The sequence below is a fragment of the Cheilinus undulatus genome, linkage group 17, assembly GCF_018320785.1.
Source record: "Cheilinus undulatus linkage group 17, ASM1832078v1, whole genome shotgun sequence".
NCBI classification, from domain to species: Eukaryota; Metazoa; Chordata; class Actinopteri; order Labriformes; family Labridae; genus Cheilinus; species Cheilinus undulatus.
In genome coordinates, this window is record NC_054881.1 from 14008859 (window position 1) to 14028818 (window position 19960).

A 19960-nucleotide genomic window follows, 5' to 3' on the forward strand; every position below is an offset into this window, starting at 1 on the left:
ATTAAAATACATGATTTGCAGCCCATGACTGTTTACTTATTATATCTACTTTTCTAAGTGAGTCTGAGAAAAAAAACAGAGAGAGAAAATGTTTGATCATTGGACTGTTAATTAAAGCAAAGCTTTATTTCATGGCACAGGTTAGTTTTGATTTCAGGGCCTTTTGTTTGGGACCAAAAAAAGACCTATTACTGTATTTTTCCAGTTCTGGAAGAATCAGGAAGCGGGACTTCCTCTAGGCCACCGCTGATTGGTCAGTTGGTGTGATGTCACATGGAATGTTATGACATTCCGTGGCTTTGATGTCACAGATCAATGCCATGTAATGTTATAACACCAACGAACATTCCACTGGATATTCATTGTGATAATTTCAGAGTCAGAGGTGATTTCACTCAGACAGAGCTTTGAAATAAGCAAGTCAGCTGTTCACAATTTATTCTGATACAATCTCTAAACCAGATTATCAGAATTTACCCATTTTTACCCATTTACATTTGAGATGCAAAATTTTGAGATGAGAGGCACACGCCAACGGGACTTTGTCATTGTGGACGAAGTCTCAGATGAAGAGATGAGTGAGGGCCAGAAGACCAAACCACAAGTCTGGCTCAGCGTGGAGGAGGAGGAGAAGATTTTGATGGCCACCAATAAGAAGGGAAATAAGAAGAAAAAGAAGAAGAAGGCCCAGAAAAATGAAGAACGGAAGGTCGATAAGGGTGAACCTGAGGAGGTCAAAATCCCTCAGTCTGAACCTGAGATGAAGGTTAAATCTGGAGAAGACAGGGTGTTGGAGGATGAGATCTCAGCCCCAGCATTAAACGACGACCTTCTCCAGGAAGAAAAGGACAGCCTTCAGGTTTCATTGGATGAAGTCGACCAAAGGTTTGAAACAACGGTGACGCCTTACAAACATCAGGTTGACAACCTTCAGTGGCAACAGGAAAAGGAAGTCCAGAATACCCAGGACAGGACGATGGACGGTCAGAGAGTCATCAAAGCCTTGAGGGCAAAGCAGACAGCTCTCCATAAAAACATGACCAAAAAGATCCGCACCCTGAAGCGAAATTTAGCAGGTAGGGAGCGGAAACGTTTGAGTCAGGTGAAAGAGCTGAAGAGTCGGCTCAGCCTCCGGGACCGTCTTCATAAGGAGGATCAGAAGAAGCTGGAACGAGAAAAGAACAACCTTCTCCAGCGGGAAAGGGAGGTGTTTTTAACGGATCTCATGCTGGAGCAAGAGATGAACCAGCTTCTTCAGAGAGAGCGAGACCAGTTGGCTGCTGATCTCAAGCAGGAAAGGGAGCAGAACCAGCGACTCCAACATGAACGGGAGAAGTCTGCTGCTGATCTAGCGCAGGAAAGGGAGCAGAACCAGCAACTCCGACGTGAACGGGAGAGGTTTGCTGCTGATCTAGCGCAGGAAAGGGAGCAGAACCAGCAACTCCGATGTGAACGGGAGAGGTTTGCTGCTGATCTAGCGCAGGAAAGAGAGAAAACCAGCTGTTTTCAAAAGGATCAGGGGAACCTCCAAGTTTCATACCAAGAACTCAGTCAGAAGTATGAAACAGATGTTGCCGCTGTCCAACATCAGGCCGATATCCATCTCACTGATGTGAGGAGGATTATCGAGACTTATGAGGACAGGGCAACGGAGGACCAGAAAGTGATCATGAAATTGAAGGCTGATCAGGAAAAGATGGTTGATGAGATGGACGCCCTGAGAGAAAGATCAGAGAAGAAAGAGAATCATCTTCTCAAAGAGGTGGAGGCACTAAAAAATCAGGTTAGTGGCCAAAGCCTTCTCCTCAAAGAGATAGAGGAGCTAAGAGAGGAGCAAAGAATCAGCCAGGAGAAGTTTGCTGCTGATCTCCAGCAGGAAAAAGACCAGAACAAGCTTCTCCTGGAGGAACAGGGCAGGATCATCATGATGAATGAAGAACTGGGCCGAAAGTATGATGAAGAGGTTGCAGCTGCCAGACATGAGATGAGCATTCTCCGAAAACAACTTGAGGAGAAAGTTCAGGCTGATGAAGAGCGGAAAGCAGCCGTGGGCCTGGTGGTGGAACAGCAGGCTTCCTTTAGAAAGATGGCGGAGGACATGGACTTCTTGAAGGGAAAGATCCTGCAGGAGGAGACCTACTCCAAAACCATCGAGGAACTTAAAGCTCAGCTCACACTCCAGTCCTCTATCAATCTTGAGCTCTCCACAGCACTCAAGGTTGAGAGAGAGAAACACATGGAGCTGCAAGAGACTGAGCCAACCCAGCTGGAAAGGTCTGTCCCCCATGGAACTGCACAACAGATCCGGGAAGTTGCTGAAGACCCAGCAGGCTCCAGCTGGTCTGCATGCTTCAAAATGCTTGGACAATGCAGACCAGCAGGCTCCAGCTGGTCTTCATGCTTCAGAATGTTTGGACACACCATCGGACAGGGGACACGAGACGGTTGGAAGAAAAAGGAGGAGCCTAAGTCTTCTTCTTCGCCTTCTGACACCTCCTGAGCCACCCCCTAAACTCCAACTCCTTGAGGGTTTTCCCCGGGTGCTCCGGTTTGCCCTTCCATTTAATGGAAAAAAAAAAAAATAATAAAAAAAGATAAAAATTAATCAAAATCGGTTCAAGCTTCTGAGATGTCAATAGCAGTACAAATAAATATAGCAATATGTATTTAGGTAGGCTTTCATGGCCTCTTTCCCTTTATAGATGAAATAATTATTCAAAAAACAGTGTTTGTTTGATCTGAAACATTTAAGTTTAAAGCCAAGATTTTTAAAGGAGGTATGTTAATGGTGGGGTTGTCACATTAGCAGTACTTTAAACTCCAATGTAATAATAGTGAAATACAAATCATAAAACACACTGATTTGGAGAGTATGCAGCAAAAACAGAAGTCCTGGGACCCCAATATTAGCTGCAATATTGTCTTTAATAAACTTCTGCATATGTCATCATTTAGGCTGAATGGTTTGTGACCAAGTGTTGCACATTGTTTGCTACTTTGGTGGCAGAATTTTGTCAAATATATGAAAAGCAGTTGTACAAGTAATAGTGTGACTAATACAGTATGTTTTCTTTTTAAAGCTCAAGTACTGTTTGATCCTGCTAATAATTACAATAAAGTAGATTTATCATTTCAAAAATGGTATTAAAAAGTACTGAGGTGCATATTAAAGAAAGTTTTGAGTAAAATATCTACAACACTGATGACAAATAGGCCTCATTCATCAATATACCATCATGATTTTTCTTAAATTTGTTCTCAGAAAGTTGCCAGGAGAAACCACTAAATTGTTCTCATGTTATTAGAAGGATAATAGCCATGCACTCATAAGCTGAAAGCTTGTGCACATGCAAACTAATCAGCACAGAGAAATTCCTCTTTCTATCATTTACACCTATGGGAGTGCCTTTAAATATGTTAGACATATATCACCTGTTTAAACAGTGCTGCAGTCATCAGAACAAGAAATCACATTTGATGGAAACCTAAGTTACTCTAATAACTGATGCTGTTGAATGTTGAAATTCATTTAAATACATGTGCGTGAAGGTAGGTTTTCATTGTTTAAAATAAGCTAAATCATCATTGAAAAAAATCCTACTAACATGCCAAGTTTATATTCAGAATTGTACATTTTTCAGTTCAGATCAAACATTGCATGGTCACATAAAAATCAGACAATATGAAGGTCTTGCATTGCTTTTGTTATGCAATAATATAAAAGTGCTGAATTGATAAAAATCTAAGTTTGTACAACTGAAAATAATGTTATTTTGCTTCTTAATGTGGTATTTGAATGCTGATAAAAGGCACAATTAATACTTTTACTGTCAAATGTTTCCAAGAGTGACTTTGAGTGTTCTTAGATTTCGTTCCTAGCCAAAAAAAAGACATTGCCATGCCACCTGTGCAACAACTCCAGTTGTGAAATTTCCTCGCTCCTAAATATTCCACCATCAACTGTCAGTGGTATTATAACAAACTGGAAGCGATTGGGAACGTCAGCAACTCAGCCATTAAGTGGTAGGCCATGTAAAATGACAGAGCAGGGTGCTCCTTGTGGCATTTAAACACAAAAAATAATGTAATGTTAACATTTTCATAAAGAAAACCAGGACGAGTGCAAGCAACGTTGGTTGATGGTGCAGAGCAGCAGTGTTCCTATGCATACCATTTAAGGCTAAGCCTCTCTGTACACAACTTCACTAAACTACTTCATGATTATGAGTTCCATTTGAAGGCAAAATATAACCAAATATTTGAGGTGTCCAATCTGTGTTTACTGCAATAAAGTCAGTGCTGGTTTTCAACTTTGCATCTTCTCCATCCTTTATGGCATACCCAACCTTTAGCTATCATGTGCACAATGACAATGTAACGCATTCCTGATCATATTTCCTTATTCTAAAGTTTTGGACAGATTCAAAAGGCTGTTCTTAAACTGCTGAATATGAATGCCAACTTGGCATGTTTCTGCCAGAGGTGGGACTTTTCAGTAGTCTTATTATTCAAGTATACTCACAACATGATGGAGTGCTTGAGTTCTTGCTAAATACAACTATAAAATACCAATATGTGGCACACAGACCCCGTTGGTCAGCCTCTACATTCTCTATGGTGTGTTGTAAAGATGCACCAATGATAAAATCAGGGCCCATGCTGATACCAATGTTTAGAATAACAACTTAACTGATTTAATTCAGTTCGATTTGACTTAATTTATATATAAAACGCAGAAATCCCCAGAGAGCATATCATATAGTGAGAATATTTTCAGGTTTTCATGTGAATTAATTCAAGTTTGACAAAGAGACAAGTTATCAATTAATAGCGTTTCTTTTTACATCTTATCAGTGACTGCAGACTTTTTTATCTTTAAGAACATCTCACAGTTTTACTTGTCAGCTTACAATATCACAATTACATTTTCTGTGCTACTCATTTGTAGACTTGTACTGCTGAAGTGGGTTCAGTTGTTTTGTATTTGCATGTTTGCATAGAGTATAAAGTATCTGACACTGAGGTGTGTTGAAAGTGTCACCGTTCTTTGCACACATAACAAAGATTTGATCCATTTCATATCCATGAAGCGGAAACATGAGTCATTTATCCTCCTGTCCTCCTCTTATCTTGTCACAGTTGTTTGTATGATAGCTCAGCCCTGAATGCATGGATAGATAAATTGTATGAAACTCCAGTTTGGGTTTGACGCCCAGTTATTGTTGCAACAATTTGTCCTCAGTTTCTCTCAGTCAAGGTTGTCCCACAGAATGAAGAGAAAAACAGAAATGGTGTCTGTGAAGCGCTGCACTTAGCTAAATTATCAAATGTGCACAAACAGACTCATAGTATTCAGGTTTTTATCCCGCGGTCTGGTCCTTGAATGGATTCAGCACACGTCCTGTTTTATATTCATAGCTGTTCCATTCTCAAGCGTTAACCCCGGCGCATTTCCAGAAGAAGTGAAATCAGCGCAAACGACCATAAAATTGATTGAAGCTGCTAGATATCAACTCAGGTGTTCACGTCCATGGCAGCACATCCTCCGCTGACCCTGCAGGACCCTTGCTCGGTGCTACCTGTCAAAATTCAATTCATGACCGGCAGCCAGTGACCCGGCTGCTGCCTCTCGGCTCTGATTGAAACACTCACTCAAACGCTCGCAGGCCTGATTACCATGCTGCCCAAAGTCCCCTGCTGAGGGTCAGACACCAACAACAGAGGACTGGCAGGACCAGATCCATCTGCTCCTGTCCCCTCTGGCCCTGACTCAGTCCCGCTTTCTGCTGCTTCGTCAGCTTTCACTTTAGAGATTTGGAAAATTATCTGCCTATGAACATGATCTCTGGTCATTTCTCACATGCTAATTTGATTCTTTTCACTTCTCTCAGTAGGGAACCACCTCGGTGCAATGGTACATCAAAGGTGAGCAGAAAATATCTCATCTGTTTCCTCGCTAAGTTGTGCTTAAATGTTTTTCTAATATTTACTTTCAGCCTTTGTTTTCCCTAGAAGAACAGGCAGCAACTTTACATCGGTACTTTACATTTTCATTTTTTTTTACTGTTTCCCATTTAAAAAAAAAGAAAAAAACTCTGGGAAAAACGGTAATGATAATAATTTATTTGTGTAGCACTTTTTACTACAAATATTAATAATAACGAGGAAAGCAAAAAAACAATTAAATGATTAAACACTGCTAAAAAAAGGGGGGGGTCAAAGAATTATATCAAAATTATAAGTAATATTTGATATTTTCATATGACTTAATTTGTCAGACTAAAAGTAACAAAAACAAAGATGCACTCATATTTTTTCTGTTTTAGAATATTTAGAAATATGTCAAATCTTAGGTGAAAAAAGGATAGTCTAATTTTAGCTGTCTTCTGATTTTACTGCCTCTGGTCAGAGTTATTGATCATGCTATAATCTCTCTCAGGGCTCTTACGACAGAAGACTTCAAAGTGCCTGATAAGATGGTGGGATTCAGTAAGTAGCTGTTCAGTTCATTATTATCAGTTTTAATGTTTGACATGTAATCATCAGTATTGATGTTTTGCTCAGTTTTTGGGTCATTGCTCAAGGCCCCCCTGTCTAAAAATCAAAGCGGCTTAAAAGTGTCCCCTTCTCCCCCTTCCCTCCTCTCTGAAGTCATTGGAAAAGGAGGAGAGCAGATCTCAAGAATTCAACTGGAATCGGGTTGTAAGATCCAGATCGCTTCAGGTAAGTTTTGTCTTGAATTCCTCACTCACAACAAAAGCAGTTTGAAATTTTCTCCTGTGTTCTGCATTTTTATCATTTGGAAACAGTGTCTGATCTAGTTTGATGAAATTTTAATCGTTAAAATGATAAAAAAAACTTTTCAAAATTAAATGATCAATTTTACAATTACATTAAAATTAAACAGTGTAAGGGATGTGAACAAATGACTAAATTGTGTCACTTCCTTTAATCAGAAGGGGGCGCTACTATGAGAATTTTGCACGTGGGGTGTTCTGACCATGACTGTTGGCTTGCATTGTTAATTTAAAGAACACAGGATAGATAATGTTTACAAAAGTTTGTATGTTCCCCAGTCATTCAGCACCAAACATGAGCCATTATTTTGAAATTCAAGTCAAATTTGTGGCCTTCCTGTTCAGGGTAAGTGTAGATTAAATGCTGTGTGAGGGCTAAATATTCAGACATTTTCAGGAAGGAGAATAATATTTCAGAATAGGAAACATCCTTTTGGCAGGAGGTGGGCACGGGGAGAAAACCAACATTTTCAAATATATGTACAGGTAGGGTGTGGCCATACCTGATTACAGCCCTGCCTTTTGGCAAAACTCACTTTTTTACGATAATCTTTGATCTCCAGCTTGTGTTAAAATAGAAAATCTGAGAACAATGCAATGAAATACCGCTGACTAGTTCTTTCATATTTAGAACGGCCAAAAATGATAAAATTTGATTTTTAATGGAAAAAAAAGAAAACTTTGCATTTTACAGTCCCCTCGCTCACTTTCAATAGAGCTGTGGAGCCACTATCATGAAAATTTCTCACTAGGGCTGAATTTTGTGCTTTTTTTTTTTGTTTTTGACCATGTCTTAAACCCAAATAAGGCCACATTGTCGGAAAAAAAATCCTTGCATTCTGGTAGGTCCTTACTCTGAGATTGGCGCTCAGGTCCCAATTACCCTGGCTCTTAATTTTCCTCTTACTGGCAATATTACTCCACATTTTGTTTTATTTAACCAGCTGATATTTTCATTTAGTGCTGTCATACAATCAAAGAAATTAATCTAATTGCAGCTTTTCAATTAATTAGTTGTAATTGTCACATATGAGGATAATGAGTAAGACTCCATTGCAGGTAGCTTTACTGTACAAATCCTGTTTGTAACTGCTTGTATATACAAAAATTTGTTTGTATGATACACTGATGTCCATATTTGACTCTGCATTTCACATTATTAGGAATAAATTCACAATTTACTGTATCTGATCTTATACTCTGACACTTGACATCCTACTTGTCCTCCATCATAGACACTGGCTGTAGGTCTACCTCTGCTCTCAGTATGCACATGCTGTCTGCTTCTTCATTGGTGTTTTATTAGTCTCTAAAGTTATGTTATTCCTCATGAAAAGATTTCATAACCCGAGAGCGTGCATGTTGGTGACGTCACAAAAGTTCAACCTTTTTGTGACGTTTTAAAGCAGCAGTGATAAAAGTAAACTTGTAAACAGGAAAGTCTGCACATCAGTAGATAAATTCAGCGTTTATGGACAGTGTACTGCAGCACATCTCTGCATGCAGTTGAGAGTCGCACACTAACACAGGCAGGGAGGACGGATAGAGAGTCTGGCCTACTGATGCTGAATGCTGCAGGTCTTTTGGATGTATAAAATGATAAAAATCAAGGCCCTTAAAAGTTTAACTTTTTTTCCATCAAGTTTACAAGGCTATGGTGGGTTGTTGTTGAAAAGAGTGACATGTGACGCCAGTGCGATCAATTTGAGATATGTTTTTATGTGGTTAATTTATCGCTATTTTTATGTGATTAATTAATTGAAAGTAAGGCATTATTTGGAGGGCACTATTTGTAACTGACTTTCCCGTTATCATTGCCACGAGTTGATTAGCTGTCAATAAATGCCCTGAATTCTTAATTCAGACACTGCTAACTTTACCAGTTTAGCTGAAGGCAAAAATAAAAAGTGAAATGAGGAGTGGAATGAACTGAAGGTGAAGAGTAAAAACTACTTGCTACCATTTTTACTGAGTTTATCATTTACCGATGTTTTACATTTGACTGCTGACTACTGAAATTAATGGCTTGACAGTCATAAAAAGATGTTTACATTTAAATATACAGTGAAATCAGGTGCTTAAGATGCACCTCCAATATCTGTCTTTACAGCTAAACAGTTGACTACCTTCTATATACCAGCGCAACCAGTATTTCAGTATAAAATAAGACGAGCTGTTAGGACTGTTAGTGCAGCCGCCACTATCATGTTTGCGCAAGATCAGATGCTATTGAAAGTTGACCCCATGGCATGGTGTATCAAAAGTGTCAGATTCACTGCTGTCAACATGCTGTGGTACAAAGTGGCTCAGTGCAGATTGGTGACGCTTTCTGCTGTCTTTTCTCCCTTATGTTATAATCCGGCATGTAAAGAAAGCACTGATTAGTAAGTACACCTTGTGGAGTTTGTTTGAAAAGACTCCTTAATGAAAGATGAGGGGTAGTGCAACTCAAACTGTCAACTTCACAACAATCACCAGTAGCTGAGAGCTCAGGTTCTGTATTAAAGCTAGCAGAGGAGCAACCTTGATGGTAAAAAAGACGGTACTTGCAAAGCTGCACAGAAACCACACATTTTGGACTTTGTTGAATGCAATAGAAATTGTCACCCAGGCAGTTTAAAGCTTTTTCCTTTGGGACCCTATATACAGGTTCAACCTATAATTCAGGTTTTACCGTGATCTCAAACCCTTCTGCATTTTTCTATGTAAAAACAAATGTTTATATATTCTCCAACTTAAACTCCATGTGTGAAAACCTGATGTATAGTTATCTTAAATCATCATACTTGTTGTTGCAGACAGTGGAGGCATGTTGGACCGGCCCTGCACCCTGACCGGGAGCCCGGAGAACATTGAGTGAGTCTCACCTCTCAGCTTTGACAGATTTACTGAAACTGCAGAGACCATTTGGAAAGTGTGCCTTATTGTTGAGACACAGAGGGCATGAACTCAAATCTCTTTTCACATCTCCTCTTCATCAGTCACTGAATCACCTGAAAACCTTCTTTCACATCTGACAAAGAGAAACGTGACTAAAACGGTTTTTGTATAGAGTCAGTAGCTGTGGTGATAAATGTATCTGTTGGTCCTCTCTCCGCCCACACAGGCAGGCCAAGAGGCTGCTGAGTGAGATTGTGGAGCAGTGTCGGTATGGTCCGGGCTTCCACAGCGAGATGGACGGCAACAGTTCGATCCAACAGATCCTCATCCCTGCCAACAAAGTCGGCCTGGTCATAGGGAAGGGAGGAGAAACCATCAAGCAGCTGCAGGTCTGCATTTAGATCTCACTGAGCATACAGACACAGACTATTTAACAGCCTTTTTCTTAGATCACACCTTCATTTGCACAGTTTACTCATCACTGTGTACAGATTGTGGACATGTCAGTAAATACAGCTTTTAAGTGTTTAATTTGAAATTTACATATAAAAAAATGTAGGCAAAATCCTGCACTCTGTCTTAGTTTAAAAATTACAACCCCCTGCTGTCATCTCCTTTGTTTATGATATAAATATATGCAACTTTAGCATCCTTGTGAGATGCCAAAAACAGTGGTTCCCAACTGGTCCAGCTTCAGAACCCACCACCACCTCCTTAATGAGAAATTATGACCCTAATTAAGAACCACTTTAAAAGATTAAATTAAGAGTGTTGCAGTTTTGGACATTGGAAGGAACAAAACATGACTGAACAAAGTGACAGGACAAAAAAAGCACATCTTTGCAGAATCCCTGAGCAGATATGCATGCAAACATATAATTTTACTCTGTTTCTCATTATAACATGAAAATGTTGGTTGTTTTCTTGATCTTGATAAACTCACACTTTGTCATGTGAAAATCAGATAATGAGATACATGGGTCAAGGGCTCAAGAAAACATCCTTAATCTCATCATAAGCACAAAAATGCAATGAAATAAGTGGATGTGGTATGTCTGCTTATCGCTCATCTAAATCATGGGGTCTTTGACACTTTTGTCAGGCGCACATATATAACCTGCTGAAAGCAGTTTTGTTTTCCACTTCTGGGTCCCAACTCACCTTGGGGAGAATAACTGCCCTAGCTTTGTTCCTAGCAGCATTTGGTTAAAAATCTCTCTAAAGAGCTGTAGTTTTCTTCTAAAGTTGAACTTTCTGATTCTGTTAATGATGAAAATTTGACAACAGAGATGTTAATATAAAATGCATGGATTTAAAACATGTCAAATATTTTGATAGCTTTCTTAAATTTAATCCAGTTCTATTAAGAACCTTGTCCTTTATCAGAGATGAAACCAGGGAGTTAGAAGAAAGGCATTGTGTGGTATATATGGGTTGAGGTGCAGATATTCCCTTTAATTTATTCAGATATTTGTGGGGTTAGCTCTAGATATGATCCAAATAAGTTAGTCTTAGTCTTTTAAATATTGTAAGTCTAAGTCTTTATCTATAAATAAATGTTTATCTTCATATATAGTCAACAAAACAAACATTGCTACTGCTGATATATCAATATCGATTGACCGATATTGGTTTTTCAGGGCCAGTTATTACAGATAAGTAGTTCACTGATATTCAATATTTGAACCTGATATGCATTTATTATGAAGTATAAAATATACTTAAGGAGGCAAAGAAAAATTTCATCATCAAAAAAATGAAGGAAAATAAACATTTTAGCCTGAGATCTGTCAGCATGAGAAACGGCCCAATGCAGCAGAGTAGAAGCAGGAAAGCAGAAAGTGATGCCACACAACGCTGTCAGCGGTACCCAGGCTGAAATTACAGAAACCTCTCTTTACAAAGAAACTATTATTAGATTGATTTCCTTCTTTCTAGATCCTCAGTTGCATCACAGACTCTCAATTTTATTTGCTCTTATTATACAATCGTTTCTTAATACCTTAGGTCTATCCACATCCTCCTGAGCTATTCACCTCCTGCTATATGTTGTCACGCTCCCATCAGAAAATAAAACCTGTTCTTTAAGATGCTACTGACTTCTGCCCCGCACGGTGAATAGTGTTTTTGGCCCCAGGTAACTCTCTGATGTATGTTTTTGCCACGGTCTGATTGTACCCCTGCAGGAGAGAACAGGAGTGCAGATGATAATGATTCAGGATGACCCCATGCCCACTGGAGCAGACAAGCCCCTGAGAATCACCGGGGATCCCCACAAAGTGCAGGTCGGTCTCTGAGGAGCTCAGTGTGAACCGTTAGCTTTTCAGTTTACACTCAATTTTACACATTTTACGCCTTTAGTCTTCCACTCTTTACTTTTATCGAGAGGATTTCAGTGGGAGTTTTTGTTATGCCTTCCATGCAGTATTGTTTAAGATGTTTTTTGTTCATAAAGATTTTTTTTTTTGTTTACAGCAAGCCCGTGAACTTGTGGTGAAGCTGATCCGAGACAAAGACCAAGGAGACTTCAGGGTCGGCAGAGCGGACTTTGGAACCAAAATGGGGGGAAGCAGTCTGGATGTAAGCGCTTTTGACAGTTTTTTTATTGATGAGATTTTTTACATATAGAAGCCCACAGATGAAAATTAAGAAGACTGGATTGTATATTTTATTTGCAAATTTATTAGAAAGAAAACACTGAGATGTCACATTAACACAAGTATTCAGACCCTTTGCAAAAGCACTTGAAATTTCACTTAGGTGCTTTCCATTTATCACATCTTTACTGAGAAATTCTTCAACTTGACTGGAGACCATCTGTGGTAAAATAAATTGATTTGATATGATTTGGAAAGAAGAAGAAGAAGAAAGCCTCAGCTGATGGTGCATATTAGTGCAAAAACCAAGCCATGAGGTCAAATGAACTGCCTGCAGAGCTCAGAGAGGGGATTGTTGGAAGGCACAGTAGAAACATCTCTTCAAAGACTAAGAGAAATAGGAGGAACCTGAGCTAATTTTTTTAATGGTCGTTGCAACGAGTCTGAATACTTATCTAAAGGTCACATTTGAGTTTTTTTATTTCTCATAAATTTGCAAAAATGTCTAAAATTCAGTTTTCACTTTGTCCTACTTTCTTGATGCATGATATATTGAATTGAAGACTAATTTGAAATCAGTGTCTGACACAGTGCAGATATAATTCTATAATCGATATATCTGATAACAAGTTACTCCATTGGTTAACTCTCTTTAGAAATTCTTAAGTTGTAATCTCTGTATTTAATGACTTTTCGCCTGTTTCTCAAACGCTGGACCGCTACGGTAATCCTCTATTTACCTAACATAGTCTGAAGTTTTCCTTCTGTCACCATCATGCAGGTCGTTGTTCCCAGATTTGCTGTTGGCATCATCATCGGCAGGAACGGAGAGATGATCAAGAAGATTCAGAATGATGCAGGAGTCAGGATCCAGTTCAAACAAGGTCAGAGGACAAAACAGGACCTGATACCTACAAGCTGCATAAACTAGAACCGTGTAATCTCGATCTGTTTTTCTGAGTGAGTCACTAAGATATGGGACCCAGGGTGACTTAACAGATAACTACATTTTAACTGACATGAGCCTCCTCACAGATTTAACTTCTAGGATACAGAGAGAGGTTGATTTTATTTTTCTAATGCATGTTTTTTTATAGTCAGGATAACATAAACGTGATTTAAGACTCTTTCTTTTTGTCAACACGTCAGACCAAAATGTCATTTGTGCGCTCGCCTCGCTGCACTGGCTGTTGTCTCTTATCTGTGAGCACAACGTTGCTCATTCAGTCCAAGCTAAATAAAGGTTGCCTGGCTGTACATCTGTTTCTTTAAGTACTGTTTTTAGTTCTATCATAGACTAATTAAAAGCAAGTAAATAACTGAAGGCAAAGCCAATCTGCTCTGTTTATATAGCACATTATAAAATACAAAGATTACCAAAAAGCTGCACAATATAACAAAAAAGGACTGAAAATTATTGGTTATCTTATCTGTATCAGCTATCAGGTGAATGCAATTATCTGTTTTGGCTCAGAGAAATACTTAAAGTGCATCCCTAGAAATAAACAGTCAGCAGGCATGAAAAACATAGAAGCACATTGGAACACAATGAAACCCTGCCTGGAAGTGCTTTGATGCTATTGTTGCTTCAGCAGAATTAGGGAGAAATTCATGTCTGTTCCCAGAGGTGTATAGTGTCCATCAGTGGATGATAGACGATGATTTCTAATGGGTTCAGAGATTGTTTTTTGTTTTCCCTGTGAAATTACTACACCTTGTACCTTAAAAACATGCAAGCTGTTGAAGTTGCTCTGATTTAGCTTGATGATTAGTTTACACAATTAATCTCTTTGCATGTTTATCATTGTTTGTGTAATTTTCTTTTCCTTGCATCTGATCTCCAGATGATGGAGTGAGTCCTGACAGAGTAGCTCAGGTGATGGGACAGCCCGACCACTGCCACCATGCGGTCCACCTCATCAATGAACTGGTTCAGACTGCTCAGGTATGTTCCTGCTTCTGATTGTATGACTTCAGTGATAATTATTGCAAATGACAATCATTTTCATTCTTCTGCAGAACTCAGACCATCAACTTGCACACACTTTTTAGATAATTAAAGGAAAAACACTAAATTGCCAAATTTAAATTCAGTGATTGCAGTTTATTCATAATGATTAAGATTTCAACACAAGACCTGCTTTACACTTCCGCTCTCAAATATCAGTTTAGGACAGCGTACTGTCATGTTTAGAGGAATGAAAATGTGGAATAGTCTTCCATCAGACATCATAAGGTTAACTAGGAAATTTGTTTTAAAAGAAGTTTCAGACAATAACAAATGTCTCAGACTCTCCAAATAGGTATTAATCAGATTCTAAATTTTAGATTAAATGTACAGATCTTTTGGTTTATATTGCGTACCTCTTAGGGGTGGGAGAAAAAAATCGATAGAGCATACTATCAAAATATTTTGTCTAGTGATATAGCGTATCGTCTCATCCACCCAGTATTGATTTTTTTCAAATTAATTGCTAATATGAACTGAAGTCTGATAAAGAAGAATAAAATCAATTGTTTGGACAATTGTTTGTCAAGTGAAGAGCAGGAGGAACATGACACATGAGGTTTGCAAGAAGTGCTACATGAAAATAAAATACTGCAGAAATAAGAAAAACGTGAGGCCAAGACTAATGCTATATCAGCTAAACAGTTGAAAAATGGTATAGAGCGCAATATATCGCAATACTCACTGTATAGCAAAATGTTTAAAATTGCAATAATATCGAATCGTGACCCAAGAATCGTGATAATATCGTATTGTGGGGCCACTCGTTATTCCCACCCCTAGTACCTCTTTGTCATATCTAGTTCCTCATCGTTTAATGATGAAACATTACATTCAAACTGTGTTTTGTCTGCATTTACTATAAGCCAATGAGAAGCTTCCTTTTTATAGCCAGTGGGTTCATCTTGGTCAATATGGGCAATATGGTTAAAAAATTTGTTGCTGATTTTTTTCACACCAAACTTGATTTATATTTTTAATCTTTTTTTTCCAAATGAAAGGGAAACTACTCAAACAGATTTTTTTATTTTTAGCAACAATGTGTAACAAAATCAAACTGAATTTCCTTTAACGGTCAGAGAGGGAGCTGTAAAGTTGTCTTTAAAAGTGCACTATGGAGGGTTATTTACATTAACACATAATGCTCTGAAAGTTTTGATCTGTTTATGAAACAGACTGAAAGTAACGCCAATGTCTCTCCACTATCTTTGCATGTAAACAAGACCATCAGAGGAATATTGATTATTTCAGTATTTGTATTTGATTGCTTTTCATCTCTGCCAGAGAATCAGTGTCAGAGAAAAATGTTGGCAAGCGGACCAAAACTACTTTAATTTCAAATTCTACTAAAAGGATTCAGAGTGAATCTGATTATTAAAACTAAGTAGGATGTGTTTTTTTGTTTGTGTACACTGTGGTGTGTGTGATTAAAGTTTTTTACAGTAGCTTTTACTTTTGGTATTACTGCAATAAAGTTTAGGGGAAAATCTAAATTTTCAATTTCCAAAATCTTGATTTTCCAAAAACCTGATTTATTGCCCAGCCCTAATTTCTTGTATGTTTCTCTTGTTTGGACTTTTATGACTGAAATTTATGAATTTTTAGGTTTTACATGTGAGGAGTCAGGAAGAGTAGTTGCCATCTTGATGGTGTCTTATGGGGATCAGAGAAATAAATAGAATAAATATTCTTTAAAAGAGAAACTAGGGCTGACATCCTCCAGCTGGTTGGTTGCTTGGTCAATATGCTCCGATCTGACCAAGATCCTGCTCGTTGGTTGGTTGGTCACGCGTGAGAACAAAACGGTGGGAGCGGTCTACTGACTGAGAGTCGCACATAGAGCAGCAATGCAGTGTGTTCAACAGTCACAGTAGAGAGGCACACAAAGTGACACAGAGCATTTGATATTCTGATCATTTCACAGCATTTGGGCTGTAAATTAAGAAAAAGCAAACCTGAAGATGCAGGATGCCCGTATTTATTCACCGGTCAGCATTAAGTCCCTTTATCATTGCATTAAAATGTGCATGTCAGCATTAGTGTCTGTTACAAAGAGAGGAAAGATGATTTCTTCCGGTCATGAAGTCCCATGCAGCAGACTTTTTCCTTTTTTTCCACTTTACCTCAGTAAATAAACGCTTGTACTGTCTGATATATTCATAAATGACACAGGAGCAGAAATGAGTGCTCCTGTTAATAGTTATAGTTATGACTTAATGCAGACAATTATCTGAGGATATTTTGTAGGCTATACAATGCTCAAGAGTTTGCGTGCTATGATCACATAAATTGTGATTTAAAGGCAGATGCACACTAATCGTCTGAGTCAGCCATTATTTTATTACAACATAAGGATCAAAATTATTAATAAGGCTTCATAAAGCTTATGTAAATGTTTAGATCATTTAGACTGCCAGATAGGGTACAATGAGGAACCTGTTATGGATTAAACTGATTTTGAATTAAATTTAAGGTTGTTGTTTTTTTATTTAGTTACTTGAATCCATTGGTCATGTAGGGAAAATTATGGTTGACCAAGTTTTTCTTTGGTTGTCTACAGACCTATAAAGAACAAGCATGTAGAATTTAACTTCAACTTTCTTCAACTCTTTGACAAACTGTAAAGTCTGGGCTGTACTTAAGGTGGAAATGTAAGAGTGTAAAAAAAAAATGTTTGTCTCTAAAAACTGGAAGCTCAAAAGTTCTGAAAGGCAAACATGACTTGAAAGTAGCAAACACAGACAAGAAGAACAAGTGGTAATAATTTTTCGACGGCTATTTACTTAACATATAAAGAACAGAATTTCAAAACTATAGTTGAAGTCAGGCAGAAGGCATAAACATGGACTGAATACATCTTTGGGTGTGCAATAGTGGTGCCTCCTTCCTTGTCAGCTCAATACCCAGTCATTCTAGTAGCATTGTTTCCCTTGACAGTCCATGGTGCTAACTTGGCTTTCCTTTGCCCCACATAACTGGATATTGTATTGCAAATATAAAACATGAATTAAAAAACTTTAGAAAGGATTTCATTAAGGACTTGGTTGAGAGTATGTTTGAGGCACTCTTTGGAATGGGATTCATGTAGTTAATGAATAAAGTGTGATCTTAATGCCTATACTGTGTTGTAAAAATAGACATTTTAATTGTTCGTAGAGAGAACCTTTGAAGTTTTTTTTTGTTTGTTTTGTTTTGTTTTTTTACTTTGATGCATTTGATATTAATAATTTGAAAATCAATGTCGCGCCAACAATATTCTAACAGATTGGAGTTCTCTTAACTCACCTCAAACCAAAGAAAAATCTATAATGATAATTTTAAGAATCATCAAGAATCTGTACTTTGCTGCTCTGGGTCCAAACAAGGGAATCTAGGCCAACATTGGCCTTCCTTTAGTGTAAAAATTCTGTTATTCATGGCCTTTTTCTCCTTTTTCCCTTCCTTTGTAGGAGCGGGATGGGTTTGGGGGTATGATGGGACGTCGGGGGCGAGGTGATTGTAACATGGGAGGACCTGGAGGCCTGCAGGAGGTGACATACGCCGTACCTGCTGACAAGTGTGGACTGGTGATCGGCAAAGGTGACAACCAGGCTTTTATTTAATTGATGCTTTTGGGACCTTAACAGAAAGATTTGCTTGTTCTTTGTGTCTTTAGCTGAGACATTTTAACTAGTTAGTATCTTATAGTTGCTCTGAGGCTTGTGTGAGTCTCGTTTCATCAGTTTCTTGCTGTTAGCTGGTATCCCAGCTTGTACTGATTGGTCAATAAATGCAGTTTTAATAAAAGCATATTTAACTTGCAAGATTGCCTTTTCCCCTTTTAATATCTGGATGCCGTTTGGTGCTGCCTCTGCGTGAAACTGATGAGAAGAGGGGGGGACAAGTGACCACCCGCCTTTTCTCCCTCCGGGGCTCATGTATACAGCACAAGTGGCATTCATTGGCTTCACTAAGGGCTTAATGACGGGGATAATGCGTGTAATGTGACATTAATTGTTAAAGGTGCATAATAACAGCCCTCAATCATGTGGAAGGCTGCCTGGCATCTAATGAGGGTCTTTCAGCCCAATAGAGTGCAGCGAGGGAATGAATAGGAGGAATTAGCTTATTGGCTATTCATGCCCACTCTATTGCCAGCTATTTAAAAGTCATTGACCACTGCAATGGAAGGCGCCGTGAGTGTGTGTGTCAGTGTGCATGCATGTGGCCTTGGTGTGTGTGTGCGTGCAGCGGTGGGCGGGGTCCGAGGGGGCCTCTTTACCTAAGATAAAAACATGGCAATAGAAATGTCAAGTGGCTTTTGTGCATGTAGTGGGCCGAGGGAAACAAATAAACCTGGGCGTAGCGTCCCCCTCTCTGTGCATTAGCATATGAAGTGGACCAATATGGTGGAGATGGCGGTGGGTCTGGGTGCTGTCAGCCATTCCTTAAAGGGTGCGGTGATTAATATCTTTACGATGCCATATGCAGCCCATTGCCCCTCTGTTTTGACCTCCAATACACACTCAGACGAACACAAGAGTTGATGAACCAAGCCACCCACAAACCTGCTCACTCTAAGAGCTGATATATATTAATGCATCTTAAAACTTAACTTATTTTCTAAACTAATGGATTAAAACCTAAAGCTCAAGAACCAGTTTGTGCTGAGCTTTCAGTTGTGTTTAGTTTAAGTTGAATGCAGTCGTTTGGAAACTCTGGAAAAGTTTTAGAACTTAACATGAGGGCATTAAAAGTGTAAAAGGATGATGCAAATTTGAGTGGATTTACCTCACCCTACATGTGCTAACTTTTAATTGTTGGATTTCATTTTTTGCTTATCATGCCCTTATTGTGGTTTATGACTTTCAAATGAAATCCAGAACTAAATGTTTAAATGGGCCCTAAATGTCAAACACAAACTGATGTGCAAATTATTTGATGCAGGGAAAATTCTAGAATTTGATTTATTTAAGATTGTGTTACAGAAATTCATCTTAAGTAGGAATGCACTAGATTATCGACATGATATCAACAGATATTGACTTAAAAACTAAACTAGTTCTATTGTAAGATATACAATTTCTACCGATATTTCCTTTCCTTTAATAAGCTGTAAATATCAGTCTTAATTATCTGTAAATATCAGCTTATATTGGCTGTAAATATCGGCCTATATTGTCTGTAAATATCAGCCTGTATTGGCTTTAAATATCAGCTTATTTTGTCTGTAACTATCGGCCTATATTGTCCGTAAATATCAGCCTATATTGGCTGTAAATATCAGCCTGTATTGGCTGTAAAAATCAGCCTATATTGGCTTTAAATATCAACTTGTATATCTGTAAATATTGGCCTATAGTGTCTGTAAATATCAGCCTATATTGGCTGTGAATATCAGCCTATATTGTCTGTAAATATCAGCCTATATTGTCTGTAAATATCAGCCTATATTGTCTGTAAATATCAGCCTATTTTGGCTGTAAATATCTGCCTGTATTGGCTGAAAATATCAGCCTATATTGTCTGTAAATATAGGCCTGTATTTGTATATATCAGCCTATATTGTCTTTAAATATTGGCCTATATTGTCTGTAAATATCTGCCTGTATTGGCTGTAACTATCAGCCTTTTTGACTGTAAATATCAGCCTATATTGTCTGTAAATTTTGGCCTATATTGTCTGTAAATATCGGCCT

General features: G+C 38.4%; 1 protein-coding gene across 2 annotated transcripts in view; it reads left to right on the top strand.

The window, feature by feature from the left end:
- Window positions 1–19960, top strand: part of fubp3 (far upstream element (FUSE) binding protein 3) — a 46407-nt gene that overhangs the window by 15861 nt on the left and 10586 nt on the right. Inside the window, exons 3-12 of one of the 2 annotated variants that reach the window (XM_041810990.1) lie at window positions 5892–5925; window positions 6440–6489; window positions 6652–6723; window positions 9596–9653; window positions 9904–10066; window positions 11864–11962; window positions 12153–12257; window positions 13056–13158; window positions 14119–14219; window positions 17732–17861. In XM_041810990.1, coding sequence (XP_041666924.1) covers window positions 5892–5925; window positions 6440–6489; window positions 6652–6723; window positions 9596–9653; window positions 9904–10066; window positions 11864–11962; window positions 12153–12257; window positions 13056–13158; window positions 14119–14219; window positions 17732–17861 — 915 coding nt within the window. The remainder of the gene's footprint in view (window positions 1–5891; window positions 5926–6439; window positions 6490–6651; window positions 6724–9595; window positions 9654–9903; window positions 10067–11863; window positions 11963–12152; window positions 12258–13055; window positions 13159–14118; window positions 14220–17731; window positions 17862–19960) is intronic. The other variant, XM_041810991.1, reaches the window with a different exon arrangement.